Genomic DNA, 25520 nt, shown 5'->3' on the forward strand with positions numbered 1-25520 from the left:
TTGGACATTAGGGTTAGGGACATTACACCATTATCAGCATCACCTCCATCAGTACCCCACCATCAGTTAGTATATCTACCATCAATTCACCATCACATCGTTATCATCATTGCCATCACATCACCATTATACCATCATCACCACCCCCTGCCATCATCATCACTATAATCATTACCATCACACCATATCATTATCACTTTCATCAAAATCATAAGCATAATCATCATGATCACAAACATGACTGCATCGTTATCACATCACTATCATCATCATCACCACCACACCATCATCATCACCATGAGATCATCATTACCATCATCATGTCCAATATACAATTAACACCAAAACCACATCATTACCATCACTTTACCATCAGAACATCAACATCATTCACTATCACACCTTTACCACAATATCATCACCCCCACATCGCCATCATCATCGCCATCATAACTATCATCACATTATTATCATGACTATCATTATTCATCACTCCCACAACCACATCATCGCCAACATATTTATTATTACAGTTCATAATTTTCACCATGACATCATCCCCTCTATCATAGTCCCCACCATCATCACCATTACATTACTATTGTTAAATCACATTAGTCATTAAAATGGCCCAAACACTGTGATACAACCATGACCCTCTCTTACCTTTGCGAGAGCAGGGCACAGTGATCTTGATGAAGCTAGCAGAGTTCTCTTCTAGAGACAAGGCCTCCACTAGACAGTAAGCTTCAGTAGACCAGCTCAGATAGATGCCCTTTCTCCAGTAGATCCGGTTTGGTCTTAATGCTTTCTCTGCAGAATACACACAGTTTACTACCTTACATCCTGTTCATTTGGTAAACTTTTGAATGCCAATCACATTTCAATGCATTCATTTTATTATACATTATATTAGTATGTGTGTACCTTGGGAATCAAACCTATGACCTTGCCATGGCTAGCACAATGTTCACCCAGTTACAGGAATCCTTTATACTGACTTCTAAAGTGTGTGTTGCTTTACCTCTGCCGTAGAGCAGGAAAGCAGACACTTCCAAAAGACGGCTGATCTGTCTGGACCAGTATCCCATGGGGAAGTATGGCATCTCATAGAGCCGAATAATCAGCTCTGAATTCTCACAGTGAGGGAGCTCAATCACCGGCCTGTGATCTGACAGTCTAGGCATATACCAATCACCAAAAATGAGCACTATACAACACTTTTTATAAATGTAATAATAAAAAAACTCCTATCGCTACCTGCTAGGTATAAGTAACTGGTCATCTCCAAAGGGCAAGGCTATTAGAAACTTCTCCAAAAGTTTGAAGTACTGAGTCAGATGATTCTTGGGGAAACAGCGACTTTTGTCCAGAAACTTCTCTACAGTGGAGCGCTGCACCACTCCTCTAGTGCTGTCCCACTGATCAGTGCTCTTCAGTGTCAGCGTCTGTTCATCAACACAACAGATACGACGTTACTGCTGTGAAAGTGTCAATTTGTCAAAAAGAGGAGTGAGATATGAGTGTATAACCTGTGAGATGACGTCACAAAGCCATTGTGGGTCAATGAAGTATAAATCTTTTAGCTGAAGCACTGGATCATCAAAGTGCAGCAGGACACCTGCAGACAAATACAGACAAGAGGATCACAATTTAATACAGGTGTAAAACAATTTGTGATCAGAAGTTGAAACGCACATCAAATTTGTAGTGTAAACACTAATCTGTCTTGATGCTTCCAGTGACAGAAAAAGTGTAACTAATTTAGTATTCTATGTGATAACATTCTGTGAGGGAAACAATGGTGATGAAAATGGCATTTTAAATATTTTTCACCCCAATTCGGAGAAAACGTACCATATTCTCATAAGAGTGTTTTCCAACATAATATGGAAATATTAACGTGTTTAAAGCCCAATTTTCCATCAGGCACTAATGTCCAGACTCTCATTAAGCTACACAGTTGCGGGGTCCACTTGTTTAAGCAGCAATGGAGGCAAAACATATCAGAGAGAAACTTTAAAACGGAGAGTTAAAAACAAAACAAAATGAAGGAAAGAAAGGTCCAGTGTGGGAGTGTTTTAATAAAGTAGTTAACCAGGACAAATCAAGTGCTGGGTCTGTGACGGCTGTAAAGCCACATGAATTTCAGATTAGAATGAGCTTTATGAGCTTGTGTGCTGGAAACAGTGGCATTCCAATTTAAATCTGAACGGTGTAAAACCTCTGTTAAGCTTACTAAGGAAATGTAATTTTAAAAAATAAGAAATAAATGTTCTTTTAAAAGCAGCCTACTTCAGTGTAATATGATACAATTGTAAAGTGACAATCTTGTGCAGGTCGGGTGCGGATCTCTTAATAAGAGAAAACCATAGGTTTGGGTGGGTGGCGGATGGATGATTTATTTTTAACAGTGGATTGGTTGACGTTAGAGCTGATCCGTGCATTTCTAGTGCACAGGACTTTTATTATGACAGCAATGAGAACGCTTCCAAACGAAAAAGAACTGAATCCCTTTACAAAGGGCCCTTCCACAAATCACTTAGCGAAGGGAACATGCAATGGTCACTTTATGAAAGGAATGTAATTATTTAAGGTCATATGACCCAGTGTGGGGAGTTCTTGCGAATCATTTTAAAGCTAGATGGCGGGAATTAACATTTAAATAGAATAATTTAAGTTGTTTTGTTGTCATATTACATTTTCGTAATGCATTTCATTTTAAGATTAAATAAGTTTCATACGTAAGTAGTATGTTAAATAGTAAATATATTAGGTTAAATGTGACTTCCTGCTTTAAAAAAAAAAAATCATAATTCATTTTCAAATGATGTAAAAATACATATTATACATCATATAATATTTACATAATATACTCAAATATTATGCAAAATACGTATAAATTCAATTTCACCAATTGTAGTAAAAACACAGCTTTACGTGAAGTGGCCCATTCAAATATTTTTCAGCCATAAACAAACCTGTCATTTCTACAACTATGAAACTAAAAGCTACCGATCAACTTACAGATGGCAGAGCATTGAATAATATTACTACATAAAAAAAAAAGAAAACCAAATAATTTGACATGCTATCCACGTTATAAGCACGTTTTAGACCACCCGATATAAATACATCTAAGATACACAATTCACCACCACAAAATATAATTAATTGTGTCTGCTTTACTATAAATCACACGTTCATTGCAACTTCACTAACGCAACACACTCATTTAGACCCATTTACAATAACAGTATACAGTGAAAATCTAATTTAACTATGATCAATTTTCTAGCACTTTAAACATATATATATATATATATATATATATATTTCATCATATGCAGAAAGTTCAACGTCAAATGTGCCAATCAAACTCTGACTTTGTGAAACAGAATGTCCTGAACTAAAATGTTGCTATAGTAATCTAATAATAGAAAGTCAATGCACTTGGCAATTGTAGATATAAATGTAATAGATATTCATGATTACAAAAATCCCTTTTCACATTCATCTTGACTGAGGGGGAAGGATAGTCAGTTTAAGGGTGCATCGCCCCCTCATGCCAACCCTAACCCCTTGTGGCGCCTGCCCTGGAAACACCCAAATATTGGACATAAACAGCAGCAGAAGATATCAGAAAGAGATTCAGGAGTGAAGCAACTCTCACCGGCCTCGCTGAGGAAGTGGATAGCGTGGGGTAACTCTCCCTCCTCTAGCTGCAGCTGTGTTTCCTGTATGATCTCCAGTAATCTGCTGTGCCTGAGCACTGGGAAATCAGCGGGCACATGTGACCTCTCCTGCAGAACTCTCCTCTCCAGCTCCACATAACAGTCTGGAATCAGCTGCCCCATTACTGGCTGACCCTGGATCTGCCAATAGCACAGACATGATTCATTAAATAAATACAATGCGGTTCTGGTGACGTCACGGGATGGCAGCTTGAAAGATCGGTTCTACAACAAAGTGATATAAATAAGCTTCAAAACACGAGAAACAACAACTACTATTAGATGCTATTACTATATCCTATTGTCGTCAACATGGAAGATGGGGCTCAAGTACATAATAGGGGAAAACATAATAAGCAATTACAATCTGAAAAATACGCAGGGTTAAAACACAAAGTCGCCATTAAATGTCTGCCCGGATGATACCATGCTGGACCGGTGAGGTGTCGGCGAATCTGAGGAGACAGCTAGCTTGGCTCATCCACAAATTACATGACTTTAGGAGAGACAATTAAGATCAGCTGAAATAAATTAAGGAGGATATCCAAAACACCAATGACCGACTGGAAGAAGCTAAACGAATCGTGGGCTGGAGAAATCGCATAAGCTTAAAGCATATCAATATCTTTAACTTCAGACACAGTTAAAAACAAGAATAACAGACCAAGAAGGCCATTCATGATAGAACAATATCAGGATCTACTGGGTCGTATAAGATCTATGATCACTTTTGTTGAAGATATGCTGAGGGGTAAACTTGAATTTGAAACATATGCTTCCCTTTATATTGAGAGAGCACACTGCTCTCAGGCTACCAGAAAAAGCTCAGCCGAGATCAATCGTGGTGAACTCAGTTATAGAATGATGGAGGAACTGTGTGGAGGAAGAACGGATTTTTATGTTCCTGACATTATTAAAATACAAAAGGGTTATACTAAAGCAAATAATGAACTGAAGGATCATCAAGTTCCAAACTGGTCAAGATGTTTTTTTCAGATGAGATCCAGTTAAACAACACAGTGGAAGAAGCAACGAAGAAGAAGCTGAGAGGGAATTTCTGCACCCTGAATACTGATTCTACTGACCTAAAGAAAATGTGGGTTTTGTATATTTTTGCTTTGATTAGAGATGGGAGATTTTTTTTTAATTCATTATTCAGTTCGGGACTTTGACTCATTTTCAACAATAAAGTTATGCTTGTTTTTACACCTTGTATGAGGTGTTTAATAACAAATGTCAGAATATAGTTATCGAACTGACACATGAGCGCAAGATAATGGGGGCCAATCCCTTTAGGGAGGTTGAATTGTGAGTTCATAGGACAATATGTTATATAATTTTAAGGTGATAACTAATAAGTGTTAAAATAAGGTTTTTTTTCATCTTCCTCTAAATATGACCATAAGAGGCTCAACTTTGAACATATATCAACCAACACAAACAAAGTGTCACAGATCAGCCAAGTCACCATCCTGTGGACTACATTTCCCATCACTCTCCTCGGTTGCCACCTCCATGTCATTTCCCAATCACTGTACCTCATCATCACCCTCATCACTGCTTCTACATATACACACACACTTCACCCCAGCTCACGGTGCAGTCTCATTGATGCCAAGTGGACTATTCTCCCTGTCGCCAGCGATCTCCCCGTCTCCAGCGTCTTCAATTCCTCTGTGTCCTTCTCAAGATCTACCTTTGAACTCTCACTTACCTGCTCACCTCATCTCTGCCCCTTTACTGTTCAATAAACTCACTGTTCACCTGCCATCTTTCTCTCAGTGTCTACTTACCGTATCACAAAGATGGTTGATATATTATGATGGCTCCATTTTCTCAATGTAGTTCAGAATCATACTGGATCTTTAATGTACACATTTTTTATTTAATGGTTATTAATCCGCAGGGTATTACTATTTCTGGAGGAGACTTGGTTGAATCCAAGATTGGATTCTTCTGGGAGTGGTTTACTTCAGTCTAAGCCTATAGGTAAGAAAATTAATGCGGTCATGAAAGAGTTGGAGATCATGGATGTGTGGAGAGATCTTAAATCTACTATTTGTATTTATACTCGTTTTTCTTCTCCTCGTTCAGTTTATTCAATAATCAACTATTTCTTCATTTTTTGTGAAGAAAGAAACCATAGATCAATAGGAACAATAGATCTTTCTGATCATATTTCACGTTCATCTTTGACAACAAAACAATGTCTGCACTTTGGAGATTGAACTCTAGCATTTTAAATAGCCTTAATAACAGATAAAGACTTAAAGGGGAGGTCTCATCATCCATGTTCTGGCATCCATGTAAAGTGGTAGATTACTGACACCACTTCATTACTTGAAAATATTTTTTCCCAACAATCTTTTATAGGTCTCTCCAATTGCATCATTGTTTAAAGCATGTTATAGATGATGCATCAAAGAAAGTAGAAGATAGTTTAAGATTAAGGGTTCCGTCAGATTAAGAAGAGCCTACCTGACTCTGAGACCCCATTTACACCTGGTATTAAAATGCTATCTGTATCCAGATAAGTTATCCGGATAAAAAAAACGCATGTTAATGCAAGGTGTAAATACGTTGTGATCGGATTGTGATCGGATCTGCCTGACCACATCTGGAGGTAGTCTCGCATTGTGTTCGGATCTTTACTAGGTGTAAATGCAATCCGTACGACGTGATGGCATTCGTACCTGCCAAACGTAATTTTTTTTGTCATTTTTTTTTCTGGAGGACAGAGATCCGAACTCAATGTGGATAACGAGAACGCATTAAATATACAAGGTGTAAACATAAAGGTAAGATCAGAACACTTATTATCTGGATAATTTATCTGGATACATATCTCATTTTAATACCAGGTGTAAATGGGGTCTGACTTGGCATCTGATCCTCGCAGTCTCATGGCGCTCTCTCGAGAGAGAGTACGATGGTTACGCTGTGAAGTGTTCCTCAGAATACTGCTACTGGTGGCTTCGACCCATCGTTCCCGACGCGGAGTATACACATGCTTGCCGACGGCCCGTAAGGATCTGCAAACGGCATTCCGTAAAGGAGAATCTTTGCCCGCTTGCACGTATCTCCCAGCAGTCTGGCCTCAACACATTACGTGTTGCTTTGATCAACGCTAGATCGCTAACTAACAAAACTTTTATTTTTGAAAGATTTTTTTATTTTTTATTTTGTTGACGGAAACCTGGGTTAAACCAGGTGACAACAGTGCCTTTACAGAGCTCCTCCCACCTCGGTGCTGTTTTTTCAGCTCCCCGCGAGTGTCGGCAGTTGCACCTCATTGCAGTACATGAGATCCAGGGGGCGGAGTTGGATCCAGATCTAAAGGGTGGAGATGGGTAGGATTATGGGTAGGTTTAGGGATCAGGGGGTGGAGATGGGTTGGATTAGGGGGGGGGTTAGGGATCAGGGGGTGGAGATGGGTAGGATTAGGGGTGGGGTTAGGGATCAGGGGGCGGAGATGGGTAGGTTTAGGCATACCGTAATTCCTCAAATAAAGACCGGGGCCTTTATTTACCTGAACTGCAGATGGTAGCCGGCTTTTATTTGAAGCAGGCTTTTATTAGAGGCAGGCCTTTATTTCTAATTCGCGATCCCCGCCCGCCCGCCAGCCAAGTTTACATGGTGACGCGTCATGCTTGGCACGTGTTCACCACAGCCAAAATAGCGCTGTATGACAGATGTAGCGCTTTTATTTCTAAATATTAACAAACTTGCTTACCATGTCATCAACTATCTTCTATTCTGACTCTCAAATCCGTGTAAGTGAGTTTGTTTTGTCGTTTAAAACCCTTTATAAATTATCTTGATCTGTAACGTGAGATGGGCACCGCAGTTCAGAGATTCCTGTCTGTTGGATTTGTTACGTTACAGCGCGTGAATTCTTCAGTTTCTCCCGAAATACATGAAAGTAAGTGGCCGGTGAACTGGGAGAAGAATAGAGTAAACTTTATAGTTACTTACACTGTGTATCTGATATGAATAAAACACGTCGCCAAATATATTTGAATGGATTGTTATTGCTGCTTCCATAGACACCATTGTGTATTTTACAAACTATAAATGTATTGTTTTGCTATAAATCATATCTATTTAAATGTCTGAAACCTAAAATAAACATGTGGTTAAAAACACTGAATAGTTGTGATATGACAACCGCTGAGCGAGTCCGTCTTTGAGTGTACACAAATTTTTCCCCGGCCTTAATTTGAGACCGGCCTTTATTTGTTCGCGTTGACCACGCCCCCGGCCACTATCAGAGGCCCGGCGTTTATTTGAATACCGGTCTTTATTTGAGGAATTACGGTATGTAAGGTGGAGTAAGGTATATCATAAGTGCTAACTCCTGGATTTCGTGTTCTGCAGTGAGGACCATCTCAGTGTCGGGGCGCGGCGGAGGCGTGGCTACTGTTTTTAAAGACAATTTTAAATGTCGACTTTTATCTTTAAATATTATTCTTGTTTTGAGCTACAGCTATTTTTAATTGAGTTTACATGCCCTGTGTTGTGTGCTGTTGTTTATCGTCCACCTAAACACAACAAGAATTTTATTCAAGAGTTTTCAGAATTTTTAGCTGATGTTGTCCCTAAGTATGACCAACTTTTTATTTGTGGTGATTTTAATATCCATGTTTGTTGTCCGTCTGATCAGTTGGCCACTGATTTTAAATGACTTTTGTCATCTTTCCATTTACATCAACTGGTGGATCGACCCACACATCTAATTGGACACACTTTGGACCTTATTATTTCTCATGGGCTCTCTATCTCCCTTACTGAAATATCTGAGACTGCTATCTCAGATCATTTCCCCATCATAGTTGAATTTCCAGTCCCGCCTTAAATAGCCAGCAGGTCTATTGCTTCGCCATGTTATCGTCGTATTCTCACTTCCTCAACAGCTGAAGAATTTACTGCTGCTTGTATGGATTCTGAATGTTATGCCCTTAGTGAATCTGTCTCTTCTACATGCCCTGATGGCCGGCTTTCATCTTTTAATTCCACCAAATTCTAGACATTATTGCTCCTTACAAACACAGATCTCCTAAGTTAAGAACAGATCCTTGGATAAATGATACCACCCGCACCCTTAGGCAGCGCTGTAGATAGGCAGAGCGGAGATGGAAGGAGGACAACTTACATGTGTCTTTGGAAATATTAAGGGGCTGTCTTTTTGATTATCAAAGGGCTGTAAAGGAGGCAAAATCTAAATACTTGTCAAATATTATCACAAATAGTGGGCATTGTCCAAGGTTGATGTTTAATACAATTAATTCTGTTGTAAACCCACATTCTTGTTCTCTGACAGATGCCTCAGTCTCCACTTGTGAGAATTTTCTTCACTTTTTTATTAACAAAGTGGAGTCTGTCAGACAACTCACGACTAGTAGTTCTGTAACTGATTCAGTTATCGCTGCAGCACATTCTGCTGTGTTTGAACAGTTTACCAGTCATTTTTTAATGAAGTAGTGCAACAAATGAAAATTACAAATTGCCCCCTGGACTTTGTTCCAACTAAATTGTTAAAAGAGGTTTTTACCACAGTTGAGCCTTTCCAGTTGGTTTTTATTAATAAATGTCTTAGCTCAGGATCTTTCCCTGCTGTGTTCAAACATGCTGTGGTTAGGCCTTTTCTTAAAAAAACAAATCTGAAACCCTCAGTTTTGTCAGGCCAGTTTCTAATAACTCTGTTTGAGAAATTTCAATCAGGATCACAACATAGTACTGAGTCTGCACTGTTAAAGGCGCACAACGATATTGCTCGGTTTGTTGATGTCAAGAGCCCTGTTATTTTAGTGCTCCTTGATCTCACGGCGGCCTTTGATACAGTGGACCATGCAATCCTTCTGTCTTGCCTTCATCACTATGTAGGCATTAAGGGTACTGCATTTCAGTGGTTCTCGCCATATTTGACCAACAGAACCTTTTCTGTAGTGATTGGGAATTCGTCCTCCTCTACTACTTCTCTCTCGGGGTGCCACAAGGCTCTATTCTCGGACCGGTTTTATTTTCGCTCTACATGCTGCCTCTTGGGTCCATCATAGCCAGGCATAACATAGCTTATCACTGCGATGCTGATGATTTGCAAATTTACAAAAAATACTGATGCAATTGGGTCACTAATTGATTGCATTGATGACATTAAATTATGGTTAGAGCAAAATTTCCTTAATTTGAATGAAGATAAGACTGAATATATTTTATTTGGTGAGTCTGCAACCTCCGACCCTAACACGCTAATTTCGAGGCTTAGACCGACTATCAGAAATCTCGGTGTGACTTTTGATAGTAGCCTGAAATTTGATAAACAAATTGACAGTTTGGTTAAAGCTAGTTTTTTTTAGCTACGACTATTGGCCAAGGTAAAACCATATTTAAACCGTTCGATCTTGAGAAAGCTATTCATGCTTTTATTAGTTCAAGACTAGATTATTGTAATGCGCTTTATGTTGGAGTCCCACTGTCATCACTTAGGGCAGGCGCCTTCCGCTGGTGCAGAACACAGCAGCCCGTCTACTAACTAATACACGCAAACGTGAGCATATAACTCCAATTCTTTCTTCGCTCCATTGGCTTCCAGTTTCTTTTAGAGTTGATTTTAAGATTGTATTGTTTGTTTTAAAGCTCTCAATGGCCTTGCACCACCGTACATAACTGAGATGTTAACTTTGCGTCAATCAAACAGGGCTCAACAAATCAACTTTTGCTGGAAGTCCCAAGGACAAGGTACAGACTCTGGGGTGACCGGGCTTTTTCTGTAGCTGGGCCAAGCCTTTGGAACAAGCTACCTGTTTATATACGTTTAATCACTGACTTGGGCCTCTTTAAGGCTAAGATTAAGACTTATTTATTTAGACTGGATTTTAATTCATAGCAGTTGTTGTGGCATTTTGTGTTTGCTTTGTGACATACATTTTGTTTTTATATTTTGTTTTGTGGCTTTATATACTTTGTATATATATTTTGCATTATATTGTTGTCATTATATATATATTTTTTATTTTTATAATTTTTTCTTTCTGGAAAGCACTTTGGTTCACCTTGAGTGTTGTAAAGGGCTGTATAAATAAATGTTGATTGATTGTTTGAAATAATTTCCATATTGTACTTATTTCTATAGTATACTTTATAAGAATGTATGGCTTCAGAAAAATGTATATATAGCAGACTATTTATATTGATATTGACTTTAATGATAACTTCATGGTGTTTAATTTTTTTTTATTTAATTGATAATGTTTGCTAATAAGTGCCATGAATTTGTAAATCACCTTAAACTCAATGAGCTCTCTGTAGATGGCTTTGCGTAACTTGTTGATGGACTCGGACTCCTCACAGGCACATATCATGTGGTTCTCTTTGATCACTGGAAACCCGGTCTGAGACAGCAGCTCCTCTCGCAGCTTCAGAACACACTCCTGTAGGTGGCGCTCTTCACACACATCTGCATGAGTTCCAACCACAATCACAGGAGACTGTCCAGCTACAGCCTGAGAGAAACAGGTTTTTTTATTTAAATATGCAAATCATGTAAAATCATATAAAACCTAAACCAAATGTTCCACAAAAACAGTTCGGTCTGGTTTTGTATTCATAGTAAAAACTTCATATTGACGTTTTGATGCTACCTAAGGAAAATCTACAGTTTGAACAACATTTCCAAAATGGTTTACTTTGGTTGTACAAAATTCCTGCCTCAGTTGTAACATTTCTCAAAGTTTATGTAAATCAAAATATTTAAACTTACTGAATGTTTTGGTCACATTCATTTTAAAATTTTAGGTTGCTTCCTATAACGTTTTTAAATATTGAAACTATATAATTGCACAGCTCTCTGTATAAAGTTGGATGTATATCTAACTTTATCCAAAAACATGCAGTACTCTCGTAAAGCTGTATAACAAACCTCAACTGCTTGATTTTTTTAATTATCGCAAAATCTAACTAGACTATTGCCCAGCTCTTTATATAAAGTTGGATATACAAGTACGACGTCCAACATTATCTGTATAAATACAGTATACACACATTGAGCACTATATACTAGGGGTGTAACAGTACACAAAAATGACGATTCGGTATGTACCCCAGTTTTGAAATCAGGGTTCAGTAAGTTTTGTAATTAACAACAGATCCCAACGTATTACATTCAATTGTTATTTATTTTTAGATCAACAAAATTGAATGCAAACATGTAAAATGCAAAAAATCAATTATTTACACTAAATTCGTTGTTGAAATATAATCATTTACACAGTGCTTTTCATGACATTTCTACAATTTTCTATATGCTATAATCATTTGTTAACAAACAAGTATTCATTACTTCAATTAACTTATTGTTTCTGCCTTAAATTATTACATTGTTTAAATTAATACATTTTTTGCTAACTGTTATTTGTATATGTACAATTTTGACAATCACCTCTGATAACGGATCCCTCTAAATTGTGTATTGTGAAAAGCGCTATACAAATGAATGTGAATTGAAAAATGTATTTAAACATTCAATAATTAAGTAAAAGTAAGTCAAATATAAGTAAAATATAATTAATATACAAGCTAAAATTGTGCAGATATTTAGCAATATGCTCTTTGTAAAGGGTTATTATTATGCCCTTTAAAGAAGTCTTGATTTTGTTTTTGGGGTGTACAAGAATATGCTTTCATGTTAGTAGTGTTAACATAAACCATGTGTCACTTTTTGACTGATTTATGACCCTATGTTGGTACAGAGTTGTGTGCCTGTCAACTGTCGTAGTGTTCTTGTATCAAGAAAACAGTGTTTCTGATTTACGGTGGTAGCTGACAGGCTCCTGTATGTCTAGGAAGTTTGGAGCCGTGTGACATCCTCCTTTGGTGAGATCCGGGAAACTTTTAAAAGACAAAAAAACCTTTTGTTTGATTTTATGACCATCTTTTGGTAGATTTAGGCACCCCTTGTCACTCATGATTGACAGAGACTCCATGTGTCAACAAAAATCTGGGCTCCTTCCAGTCAGCTGGGGGGAAACTGTTGCTGATTGTATTTTCCTTTGATTGTTGGGGGTGAAATTCACCCAAGCAGGTATCACGTAATGGTGGCACCCTGAGTGTTGAAAACCTTTGTTGTAAGGTAGCCTATATGTTAATTGAGTCAAAACATTTAAGTCAAGGCATTCAGGAATACCATTAGCCCTACGTGTGTGTGTGTGTGTGTGTGTGTGTGTGTGTGTGTGTGTGTGTGTGTGTGTGTGTGTGTGTGTGTGTGTGTGTGTGTGTGTGTGTGTGTGTGTGTGTGTGTGTGTGCCACAGTAGGATGTAGTACCTGAACTATAGGTTTATGTTACTTAAGACAAAGAATCAAAACATTTTTCTAAAATCACAGTTAAGGTGTTTACAAGTGGAACTGGCGGGGGAAGAGAGCAACCTAAATGGGGTTTGTTAATGGTTTTACGACAGTTGCTTAGGCTGGATGTTTAAAGAATGACACTTCATCAAAAGCTTTTCTGGTGATTCTCTGGGCTCGCACACAAAAAACATTTTTAGTGTATATCAATTTTTGTTATTTTAGTATTTTTTAAAGAAAATGTTTTAGTTTTTACCCCAACCCATAGTGTATGTGTGTGTGTGTGTGTGTGTGTGTGTGTGTGTGTGTGTGTGTGTGTGTGTGTGTGTGTGTGTGTGTGTGTGTGTGTGTGTGTGTGTGTGTGTGTGTGTGTGTGTGTGTGTGTGTGTGTGTGTGTGTGTTGCAAAACAACAACAGATTTACATATTTTACTTCAAACTAAGAGATTTTAAATGTTCAGACATTTATACATTTGTTTGCCACAAAAAGCAAGGAAAGTTGTCTATTTTCTTTAAATAAAACTTTTACTTTATTGTATTCTTTAAAACAGACTGATAACCAGCAACTGGTATTAGAACTGTAGCCGAGCAGTTTCCTCACACGAGTAAAACACAATTTTCGCTAGAAAATGTATGACTGAACCTTTTTCTTTTGACAAACCTACATTTCAAATTATACCTGAGGTGTGTAACAACCACACATTGATTCCTAAGATCCGGGGCACAGTGCAAACAAGCAAAAGTCAAGAAATCAAATCTTAGTGTAATCTCTGTGAGGTCAGAAAACAAAACTTTATGTTGAGTGATCCAGATAAATCTTTATGCTACAAAACATCATAGAAGTCACTTGCACTTTAAACATCCAGCACAAAATTAAAGAGATGAGCTCTATTACACATCCTCCAAAAATGTGTGTGTGTGTGTGTGTGTGTGTGTGTAAATAGTACTGCTAAACTCTTTGTGTGTATTTTTACACGCTAACAATGTGTGTGTGTGTGTGTGTGTAAATAGTACTGCTAAACTCTTTGTGCGTATTTTTACACGCTAACATATTTTGACAGGGGGTATTTCACACCGCAGTGATACATAGTTTTCACACTCTTGAATAACTTTCAAACATAATCTTTATATAGTTACTGTATGTGTGTCCAAAAACATCTGTAAGATTCAAAAGACCAAATCAGTAAGAAAAGAGGGCACAGCATACATTGAAAAGCAAGATTTATAATAAATACACAAAATCCATTTGTGAACAAATGTGAAAGTTGGTACATTTTGTTTTGTAAGTAGTGTTTTTATCACTCCACTAGTGTTATTCGTCTTATTCAGATATTTTGTTAAAATATTTTGTTTGTTGGACTCTTCTTTAAGAACTGTCAACATTCAGTGTTTATAGGAATAAATGTAAATTAAGAATTTAAGTGATAGTATTTCTGCTTGAGAGTGTTTGACTAAATTGATATTTCTTGCAATGCAACTTTACAGCTATCTATGATTTCAGTTTACACAAAGCATCAACACGAAAAATAAGTTATGCTTTTAGTTTAAGTTTTACACTTAATCTGTTACAACTGAATCGCATCTGACTATTGCACTGAGAGCTATACATTGATTCATTTCATCAACTTTAATAATGGTAAATAATGTTCCACACTCTGGCAAAATGAAAAGAAATAATGAAGTGTGCATATATCACCATGTAAATTCAAGACCCCAAATCACTAAGAAAATAAATTACGCCATACAGACATTGTTTATGATGCATACATAGAAAACTCAAATGTTGAGCAATTTGTACTTTTGTTTCATGTTTTGTAAATATGGTTTTGCAAAGGCTTTTTTATCGCACCACTAGACATAGTCATCTTGTTGAGATGACACTGTTCACATTTCTTTCTTTTTTTTTGTTTTTGTTTTAGGTGAAGACAGAAACGATGTAAGTTTATGCTGTTCCGCACATGGGAAAACATGTGTGATGAACGCATGGCTTACATTTAAGAGGCTTTTTTTTTTTTTTTTTTTTTTTATAAATGACTGAACTTTCTCCTTTTGACAAAACCAGTATTTCATATTATATTATACTTAATATTATATTAAGTTGCTCAACGTCCCGCTTAGCATTAAAGATTAGTTTGTTTTTAATTGGTATCATCACCTTCTTTGACTCAAATAAAGTTACTATATGTGCTATAAATCTTCGTAATTTTTTTTTTTTGCTCTTCCGACAGATTTGTTAGAGGAACTATATGCCACAGTATTGTAATGCAAACACATTAAGAACAATAAAGTTACAGGTCCTTGTAAAGACTATGAGTAAAATTCAAACAATCGTTATACAGGATTTATGTTTGTACAAAAGGAAATACAAGAGGTAAATTTACTTCAACCGTGTGTACGGGGTATAAGAGGGTTGAAAAGCTGTTTATAATAAACACACATAAGTGTGCAAATGACGGTTCTATTACGCCGATAGATTTAGTCATCTTGTTCAGACAGCAGATGATACTGTTTCACAGTATGTATGTAGGACTGTATGTTTTTAGGTGAAGACTTTTCTTAAAGAGCTGTCAACATTCTGCGTTTTATAGGAATAAATGACAATTCATTTAAGTAATAGTCTTTCTGTTTGAGCATATTTGACTAAGCTGATACTTTGTTTAGGTCAACTTCCCCCATCTATCTATGATGTGGTCTATATATGCTGTTTTACACTTAAAACCATACGGCAAAGTCACATTTGACTATTGCACTGAGAGATGCGTATTCATTAAAGCATGAGGTTTGTTAAACAAAGTTCCACACTTTGGTAAATCCTGCAGATAAAATTGCACAAAAGCAAATTCTAGAGGTCAAATTGCTAAAAAAAAAAAAAAAAGTAAATACAACATGAGCCATTTAAAACAGATACAGAAACCCTCTCTTCCGATCTATTGCTAAAGTTTAAGAATAAAATGCTGTTTAAGAACAGCATAAGAAAATTACACATTTAAACCGATATTATTTTAGGTCTGTCTACGAAGAGGTCACAAGACATATAATAGGACCAACATGAAAAGTGAGACTTGATGTTTTTATGTTACATACATACAACTGTTACACTTAAAACAAAACCTATCGATTAGCTATATTATGAGTCAAGGTGTCACAGACACACAATTCGTCATGTTTGTCTTCACAATCGGGGATTCTTTAAGAAAAACAGTGTGTGTGTCAGGTTGAGTGCAGGTAGCTGAAGACGAGGACAGAAGGTTCTGCAGTATAGTTGATTTATTTACAAAACTTAACTTCAGGAACATACAGGAACAAAATAACAAACTCTAGAACTTCAGTAATACAAACACACACAACCATACACGGACGACGACCAACAAACACTGAGGGAAAACACAGGGCTTAAATGAACAGGGACTAATGGGATAACAAACTGAACACAGGTGAAGAAACTGAACACAAACGAGGAGCGGGAAAAACTAACAGGACTGAACCAAAATCAAAGACAGGGGGAAAACAAGATCACAGAACATAACTAAACACATAGAAAACGTGACAATGTGTCCATCATCAGTGTATACCAAATTTGTTTAACATATCTTCATTTTCCACAATTATAAATATTGATTAGCAACAGCTCAATGGTTACCAAATGCTAGTGAAGAGATTATCTACAGAATGTCACTGGCACATTAGTTAGCTATTAGTGATAGTGGCCCTGGTATCGTCACATCGTAGTGAGTACACATATAAACCACAAAGTTTTGACTATGAAGCCAGGCCAAAAACAGAAAACAGCAATTAGTTGTAGCAGTATGGAGATTGAGTTATGTTCTTTGATTTTGCAAAGAACATAACAGCAGCATTCTTATTGTAATGTCGGGTGTGATTGTAATGCTTGTGTGGTGTTTTCTTTACACTTTCCCCATTGATGTCTGTTTCCCATGTCATGTTAGTGAACTCTAGGTCTTCTCGCCTTCTATTTGGTCATAAGTGACAGTATTCACATGAATTTGCATGATTTAATAACTTCGAATGCTGGGTGTTATATCCATATCTGTGTTACACAACATATTTTCAACACAAGCTGTTTATGTTGAGCGTAAGCATCGGTAAGTGTCAACATGTATGGAAAAGACCATTGTGTTACAGCAAAACCACTATCGGTGGAATGATATTGTAATGTATAGAGTTTTTTGCATTAATAAATTAACTTTTAATTAACATTACCTCATTGTTTCTTGACATGTTTATAACCGTGATCCAATTTTCACATCTCAAAGAATCTTACAGACGGAAAATGTTTATCCAGAATTTAGACTACTGTTAAAAAAAAGTCGACGTGTAGGGATATATACAATCGCTACATTGTATTTAATGTCACTATAGAGACAATTTAATGCACGCTTCAGGGGCTGAACTTAACATTTTAATCTTTGGTAAAAGTTAACTTAAAGTCTGCACAAAAAGAAAAAAAAGAAATTCCATCCTTTCTAAATGCATGTTATGGATCTATTGAGAACAATTCACCAGTGCCTATGTTTTGACCTTGTAATGTTTAATCAAATTTGTTGGAAAATCAAAAATACATGTAGGCTTTACTCAACTTTTTATGTCAACAGGTTTTACGTAGATGCCGCATTTAATTAACATTGTTTATTTCAGTAAACTTAGCTATAACATTGATTCAATTTCATTTAGTGGAATCAGGTTAACATTCTTAATTTTGTCCAAAACTATTAAGTTCAATTATCCTAAACTGTTATATCCAAGGCATGCCCAAAGTAGTTGTTTTTATTATTATTAAAACCACTTTAATTATTGTTAGCACGTCCTCACCCCCGGTCTACACTTTACCACAATGGTAACCTCCAAAAACACTAACACACCAGAAACTCTTTTAAATATAATCATAAAAGAACATTAAACATTGACAAGTACCAATTTTTTTTTTTTATCCTGATGAAAATGATGGGAAGGGGGAAATCCTCTGCCTAGTTTTCTATATTTGCTATATTGCTATGGGTATGTAATCTCAACCAAATGGATTAAGTAAAATGGTTGAAAAGAATCGTGTTGGATTAACTCCATTTACTTAAGTATATTGAACAAGCATCAAATGTTATTTTTGGTATACTGAAACATGAAAATATTGAGTTAAGTCAAACGCAACTGTTTCAAGTCAGATTAACGCAATGTATTGTGTTTGAATGAGAAAGCTAATACAACCGTGTTAAATGAAATTATTATTTTTTGACTGAATTCTCTCTGGCGACATCAAGGACTTGTTGTTTATGCAGGACATAGTTATTTATGGCTTCCTGAAGACCACCCCGTACACCGTTACAATGATCTCCAAGGATCTCTGAAATATTTAATCTTTTAAATCATGTAGTATTTTTTAAAATGCAGCAAAACAAAGAATGAAGATCATTAAATTATTACTCTACAAGAATCAATATGTATAATACCATTTTTTAGCTTAGACACGGTCACATAAGAATGATGACTTAAGTGGATAAACCTTTTATTTCAACATTAATTACATATACATAAAGTAAAACAATAACTCCATTTACAGGTGATCGAGCCAGAATAGGAAATCGCGGCATGCTATCATGTTTTGCTCCAGGATGAAGCTGACTAAAGTTTCAACAATTTCACCGACGTCACATAATTTCTCATTTTTTGAAAACAGTGACACACATAGATCTGTTACAAACGTACACATACAGAGAACTCCAAACTCGTTACTACAATCAAACACCACACCCAGAACTTTTCTGAGAATTACACAGACTGGCTCGTTGGCATTAAGACACACAATCGTAACATCATGCCACGAATTTGTTAGGCCTCTTACAATCATTTCATTTTTGAGATTTGTTACACGTCTGGTATCTCCCGCACAGTCATTATTCGAATCACACGCACCATCGATGATCTTATGCATCAAGTCAACCATCTGGCCTCTAAAATAATCTTCAAACATACAGTCTATTGTAGCTCTTAAACGGCACTCTTTGCTCGTGGCGCACTCGTACACTGTAGGCTTGTGCGCAGCATCTTCAGAACTCAGCGGGCAGTCGCGCTCCATCAAGCCTTTAGTTAGAAATTTTTAGATTTTTTTTTTAGAACAAAACTTCATGGATGGTGTAAACTTTGTCCCCTATTCGATGTTGAAAGATTCGGATAGTTCCTGGAATGTCATGTGAATGAGTCCTTGCAGCACAATCGTCCAAGTCTTGTGCATTAACACTCTGAAGTTTAGGTTTATGGGTCTGATCCTCCAAAGTGTTATTAGTCGAAGAAGCGCGATTTGTGTCATGCTCAGGTATAGGGGAATGTTGAAGCGGTATTTGGCAGTTCATGTAGCAATCAGACAATGTTCCTTTGATCGCTGAGATGTTAGTAGAGATGTCCACACTGGAACATGTACTCTCCTGTTAGGGCAGCTCTGTCAGCAGGTCACCAGAGCTCTGTGTAGCTCTGTGAGATTATCAGGGCGGATAATATAACCCCCCGCTGGAGGGGGTGGTCTTCAGGAAGCCATAAATAACTATGTCCTGCATAAACAACAAGTCCTTGATGTCGCCAGAGAGAATTCAGTCAAAAAATAATAATTTCATTTAACACGGTTGTATTAGCTTTCTCATTCAAACACAATACATTGCGTTAATCTGACTTGAAACAGTTGCGTTTGACTTAACTCAATATTTTCATGTTTCAGTATACCAAAAATAACATTTGATGCTTGTTCAATATACTTAAGTAAATGGAGTTAATCCAACACGATTCTTTTCAACCATTTTACTTAATCCATTTGGTTGAGATTACATACCCATAGCAATATAGCAAATAAAGAAACTAGGCAGAGGATTTCCCCCTTCCCATCATTTTCATCAGGATAAAAAAAAAATTGGTACTTGTCAATGTTTAATGTTCTTTTATGATTATATTTAAAAGAGTTTCTGGTGTGTTAGTGTTTTTGGAGGTTACCATTGTGGTAAAGTGTAGACCGGGGGTGAGGACGTGCTAACAATAATTAAAGTGGTTTTAATAATAATAAAAACAACTACTTTGGGCATGCCTTGGATATAACAGTTTAGGATAATTGAACTTAATAGTTTTGGACAAAATTAAGAATGTTAACTTGATTCCACTAAATGAAATTGAATCAATGTTATAGCTAAGTTTACTGAAATAAACAATGTTAATTAAATGCGGCATCTACGTAAAACCTGTTGACATAAAAAGTTGAGTAAAGCCTACATGTATTTTTGATTTTCCAACAAATTTGATTAAACATTACAAGGTCAAAACATAGGCACTGGTGAATTGTTCTCAATAGATCCATAACATGCATTTAGAAAGGATGGAATTTCTTTTTTTTCTCTTTTTGTGCAGACTTTAAGTTAACTTTTACCAAAAGATTAAAATGTAAAAATTTCAGCCCCTGAAGCGTGCATTAAATTGTCTCTATAGTGACATTAAATACAATGTAGCGATTGTATATATCCTACACGTCGACTTTTTTTTTAACAGTAGTCTAAATTCTGGATAAACATTTTCCGTCTGTAAGATTCTTTGAGATGTGAAAATTGGATCACGGTTATAAACATATGTCAAGAAACAATGAGGTAATGTTAATTAAAAGTTAATTTATTAATGCAAAAAAACTCTATACATTACAATATCATTCCACCGATAGTGGTTTTGCTGTAACACAATGGTCTTTTCCATACATGTTGACACTTACCGATGCTTACGCTCAACATAAACAGCTTGTGTTGAAAATATGTTGTGTAACACAGATTTGGATATAACACCCAGCATTCGAAGTTATTAAATCATGCAAATTCATGTGAATACTGTCACTTATGACCAAATAGAAGGCGAGAAGACCTAGAGTTCACTAACATGTCATGGGAAACAGACATCAATGGGGAAAGTGTAATGAAAACACCACACAAGCATTACAATCACACCCGACATTACAATAAGAATGCTGCTGTTATGTTCTTTGCAAAATCAAAGAACATAACTCAATCTCCAAACTGCTACAACTAATTGCTGTTTTCTGTTTTTGGCCTGGCTTCATAGTCAAAACTTTGTGGTTTATATGTGTACTCACTGCGATGTGACGATACCAGGGCCACTATCACTAATAGCTAACTAATGTGCCAGTGACATTCTGTAGATAATCTCTTCACTAGCATTTGGTAACCATTGAGCTGTTGCTAATCAATATTTATAATTGTGGAAAATGAAGATATGTTAAACAAATTTGGTATACACTGATGATGGACACATTGTCACGTTTTCTATGTGTTTAGTTATGTTCTGTGATCTTGTTTTCCCCCTGTCTTTGATTTTGGTTCAGTCCTGTTAGTTTTTCCCGCTCCTCGTTTGTGTTCAGTTTCTTCACCTGTGTTCAGTTTGTTATCCCATTAGTCCCTGTTCATTTAAGCCCTGTGTTTTCCCTCAGTGTTTGTTGGTCGTCGTCCGTGTATGGTTGTGTGTGTTTGTATTACTGAAGTTCTAGAGTTTGTTATTTTGTTCCTGTATGTTCCTGAAGTTAAGTTTTGTAAATAAATCAACTATACTGCAGAACCTTCTGTCCTCGTCTTCAGCTACCTGCACTCAACCTGACACACACACTGTTTTTCTTAAAGAATCCCCGATTGTGAAGACAAACATGACGAATTGTGTGTCTGTGACACCTTGACTCATAATATAGCTAATCGATAGGTTTTGTTTTAAGTGTAACAGTTGTATGTATGTAACATAAAAACATCAAGTCTCACTTTTCATGTTGGTCCTATTATATGTCTTGTGACCTCTTCGTAGACAGACCTAAAATAATATCGGTTTAAATGTGTAATTTTCTTATGCTGTTCTTAAACAGCATTTTATTCTTAAACTTTAGCAATAGATCGGAAGAGAGGGTTTCTGTATCTGTTTTAAATGGCTCATGTTGTATTTACTTTTTTTTTTTTTTTTTGCAATTTGACCTCTAGAATTTGCTTTTGTGCAATTTTATCTGCAGGATTTACCAAAGTGTGGAACTTTGTTTAACAAACCTCATGCTTTAATGAATACGCATCTCTCAGTGCAATAGTCAAATGTGACTTTGCCGTATGGTTTTAAGTGTAAAACAGCATATATAGACCACATCATAGATAGATGGGGGAAGTTGACCTAAACAAAGTATCAGCTTAGTCAAATATGCTCAAACAGAAAGACTATTACTTAAATGAATTGTCATTTATTCCTATAAAACGCAGAATGTTGACAGCTCTTTAAGAAAAGTCTTCACCTAAAAACATACAGTCCTACATACATACTGTGAAACAGTATCATCTGCTGTCTGAACAAGATGACTAAATCTATCGGCGTAATAGAACCGTCATTTGCACACTTATGTGTGTTTATTATAAACAGCTTTTCAACCCTCTTATACCCCGTACACACGGTTGAAGTAAATTTACCTCTTGTATTTCCTTTTGTACAAACATAAATCCTGTATAACGATTGTTTGAATTTTACTCATAGTCTTTACAAGGACCTGTAACTTTATTGTTCTTAATGTGTTTGCATTACAATACTGTGGCATATAGTTCCTCTAACAAATCTGTCGGAAGAGCAAAAAAAAAAAATTACGAAGATTTATAGCACATATAGTAACTTTATTTGAGTCAAAGAAGGTGATGATACCAATTAAAAACAAACTAATCTTTAATGCTAAGCGGGACGTTGAGCAACTTAATATAATATTAAGTATAATATAATATGAAATACTGGTTTTGTCAAAAGGAGAAAGTTCAGTCATTTATAAAAAAAAAAAAAAAAAAAAAAAGCCTCTTAAATGTAAGCCATGCGTTCATCACACATGTTTTCCCATGTGCGGAACAGCATAAACTTACATCGTTTCTGTCTTCACCTAAAACAAAAACAAAAAAAAAGAAAGAAATGTGAACAGTGTCATCTCAACAAGATGACTATGTCTAGTGGTGCGATAAAAAAGCCTTTGCAAAACCATATTTACAAAACATGAAACAAAAGTACAAATTGCTCAACATTTGAGTTTTCTATGTATGCATCATAAACAATGTCTGTATGGCGTAATTTATTTTCTTAGTGATTTGGGGTCTTGAATTTACATGGTGATATATGCACACTTCATTATTTCTTTTCATTTTGCCAGAGTGTGGAACATTATTTACCATTATTAAAGTTGATGAAATGAATCAATGTATAGCTCTCAGTGCAATAGTCAGATGCGATTCAGTTGTAACAGATTAAGTGTAAAACTTAAACTAAAAGCATAACTTATTTTTCGTGTTGATGCTTTGTGTAAACTGAAATCATAGATAGCTGTAAAGTTGCATTGCAAGAAATATCAATTTAGTCAAACACTCTCAAGCAGAAATACTATCACTTAAATTCTTAATTTACATTTATTCCTATAAACACTGAATGTTGACAGTTCTTAAAGAAGAGTCCAACAAACAAAATATTTTAACAAAATATCTGAATAAGACGAATAACACTAGTGGAGTGATAAAAACACTACTTACAAAACAAAATGTACCAACTTTCACATTTGTTCACAAATGGATTTTGTGTATTTATTATAAATCTTGCTTTTCAATGTATGCTGTGCCCTCTTTTCTTACTGATTTGGTCTTTTGAATCTTACAGATGTTTTTGGACACACATACAGTAACTATATAAAGATTATGTTTGAAAGTTATTCAAGAGTGTGAAAACTATGTATCACTGCGGTGTGAAATACCCCCTGTCAAAATATGTTAGCGTGTAAAAATACGCACAAAGAGTTTAGCAGTACTATTTACACACACACACACACACACATTGTTAGCGTGTAAAAATACACACAAAGAGTTTAGCAGTACTATTTACACACACACACACACACACACACACACACACACACATTTTTGGAGGATGTGTAATAGAGCTCATCTCTTTAATTTTGTGCTGGATGTTTAAAGTGCAAGTGTCTTCTATGATGTTTTGTAGCATAAAGATTTATCTGGATCACTCAACGTAAAGTTTTGTTTTCTGACCTCACAGAGATTACACTAAGATTTGATTTCTTGACTTTTGCTTGTTTGCACTGTGCCCCGGATCTTAGGAATCAATGTGTGGTTGTTACACACCTCAGGTATAATTTGAAATGTAGGTTTGTCAAAAGAAAAAGGTTCAGTCATACATTTTCTAGCGAAAATTGTGTTTTACTCGTGTGAGGAAACTGCTCGGCTACAGTTCTAATACCAGTTGCTGGTTATCAGTCTGTTTTAAAGAATACAATAAAGTAAAAGTTTTATTTAAAGAAAATAGACAACTTTCCTTGCTTTTTGTGGCAAACAAATGTATAAATGTCTGAACATTTAAAATCTCTTAGTTTGAAGTAAAATATGTAAATCTGTTGTTGTTTTGCAACACACACACACACACACACACACACACACACACACACACACACACACACACACACACACACACACACACACACACACACACACACACACACACACACACACACACACACACACACACACACATACACTATGGGTTGGGGTAAAAACTAAAACATTTTCTTTAAAAAATACTAAAATAACAAAAATTGATATACACTAAAAATGTTTTTTGTGTGCGAGCCCAGAGAATCACCAGAAAAGCTTTTGATGAAGTGTCATTCTTTAAACATCCAGCCTAAGCAACTGTCGTAAAACCATTAACAAACCCCATTTAGGTTGCTCTCTTCCCCCGCCAGTTCCACTTGTAAACACCTTAACTGTGATTTTAGAAAAATGTTTTGATTCTTTGTCTTAAGTAACATAAACCTATAGTTCAGGTACTACATCCTACTGTGGCACACACACACACACACACACACACACACACACACACACACACACACACACACACACACACACACACACACACACACACACACACACACACACACACACACACACACACGTAGGGCTAATGGTATTCCTGAATGCCTTGACTTAAATGTTTTGACTCAATTAACATATAGGCTACCTTACAACAAAGGTTTTCAACACTCAGGGTGCCACCATTACGTGATACCTGCTTGGGTGAATTTCACCCCCAACAATCAAAGGAAAATACAATCAGCAAAAGTTTCCCCCCAGCTGACTGGAAGGAGCCCAGATTTTTGTTGACACATGGAGTCTCTGTCAATCATGAGTGACAAGGGGTGCCTAAATCTACCAAAAGATGGTCATAAAATCAAACAAAAGGTTTTTTTGTCTTTTAAAAGTTTCCCGGATCTCACCAAAGGAGGATGTCACACGGCTCCAAACTTCCTAGACATACAGGAGCCTGTCAGCTACCACCGTAAATCAGAAACACTGTTTTCTTGATACAAGAACACTACGACAGTTGACAGGCACACAA

The 25520-nt window shown here is 36.3% G+C and overlaps 1 protein-coding gene across 1 annotated transcript in view; it reads right to left on the reverse strand.

The window, feature by feature from the left end:
• lrrk2 (leucine-rich repeat kinase 2) overlaps positions 1-25520 on the reverse strand; it is an 89434-nt gene that overhangs the window by 14153 nt on the left and 49761 nt on the right. Inside the window, exons 31-36 of the mRNA XM_056245722.1 lie at positions 11018-11236; positions 3674-3875; positions 1533-1621; positions 1261-1448; positions 1025-1179; positions 667-813 (exon numbers count right to left, since the gene is read on the reverse strand). Of these exons, the coding sequence (XP_056101697.1) occupies positions 667-813; positions 1025-1179; positions 1261-1448; positions 1533-1621; positions 3674-3875; positions 11018-11236 (1000 nt within the window). The remainder of the gene's footprint in view (positions 1-666; positions 814-1024; positions 1180-1260; positions 1449-1532; positions 1622-3673; positions 3876-11017; positions 11237-25520) is intronic.

Source organism: Rhinichthys klamathensis, unplaced genomic scaffold (genome assembly GCF_029890125.1).
Source record: "Rhinichthys klamathensis goyatoka isolate OS25496 unplaced genomic scaffold, OSU_Roscu_1.1 h1tg000033l_1, whole genome shotgun sequence".
NCBI lineage: Eukaryota > Metazoa > Chordata > Actinopteri > Cypriniformes > Leuciscidae > Rhinichthys > Rhinichthys klamathensis.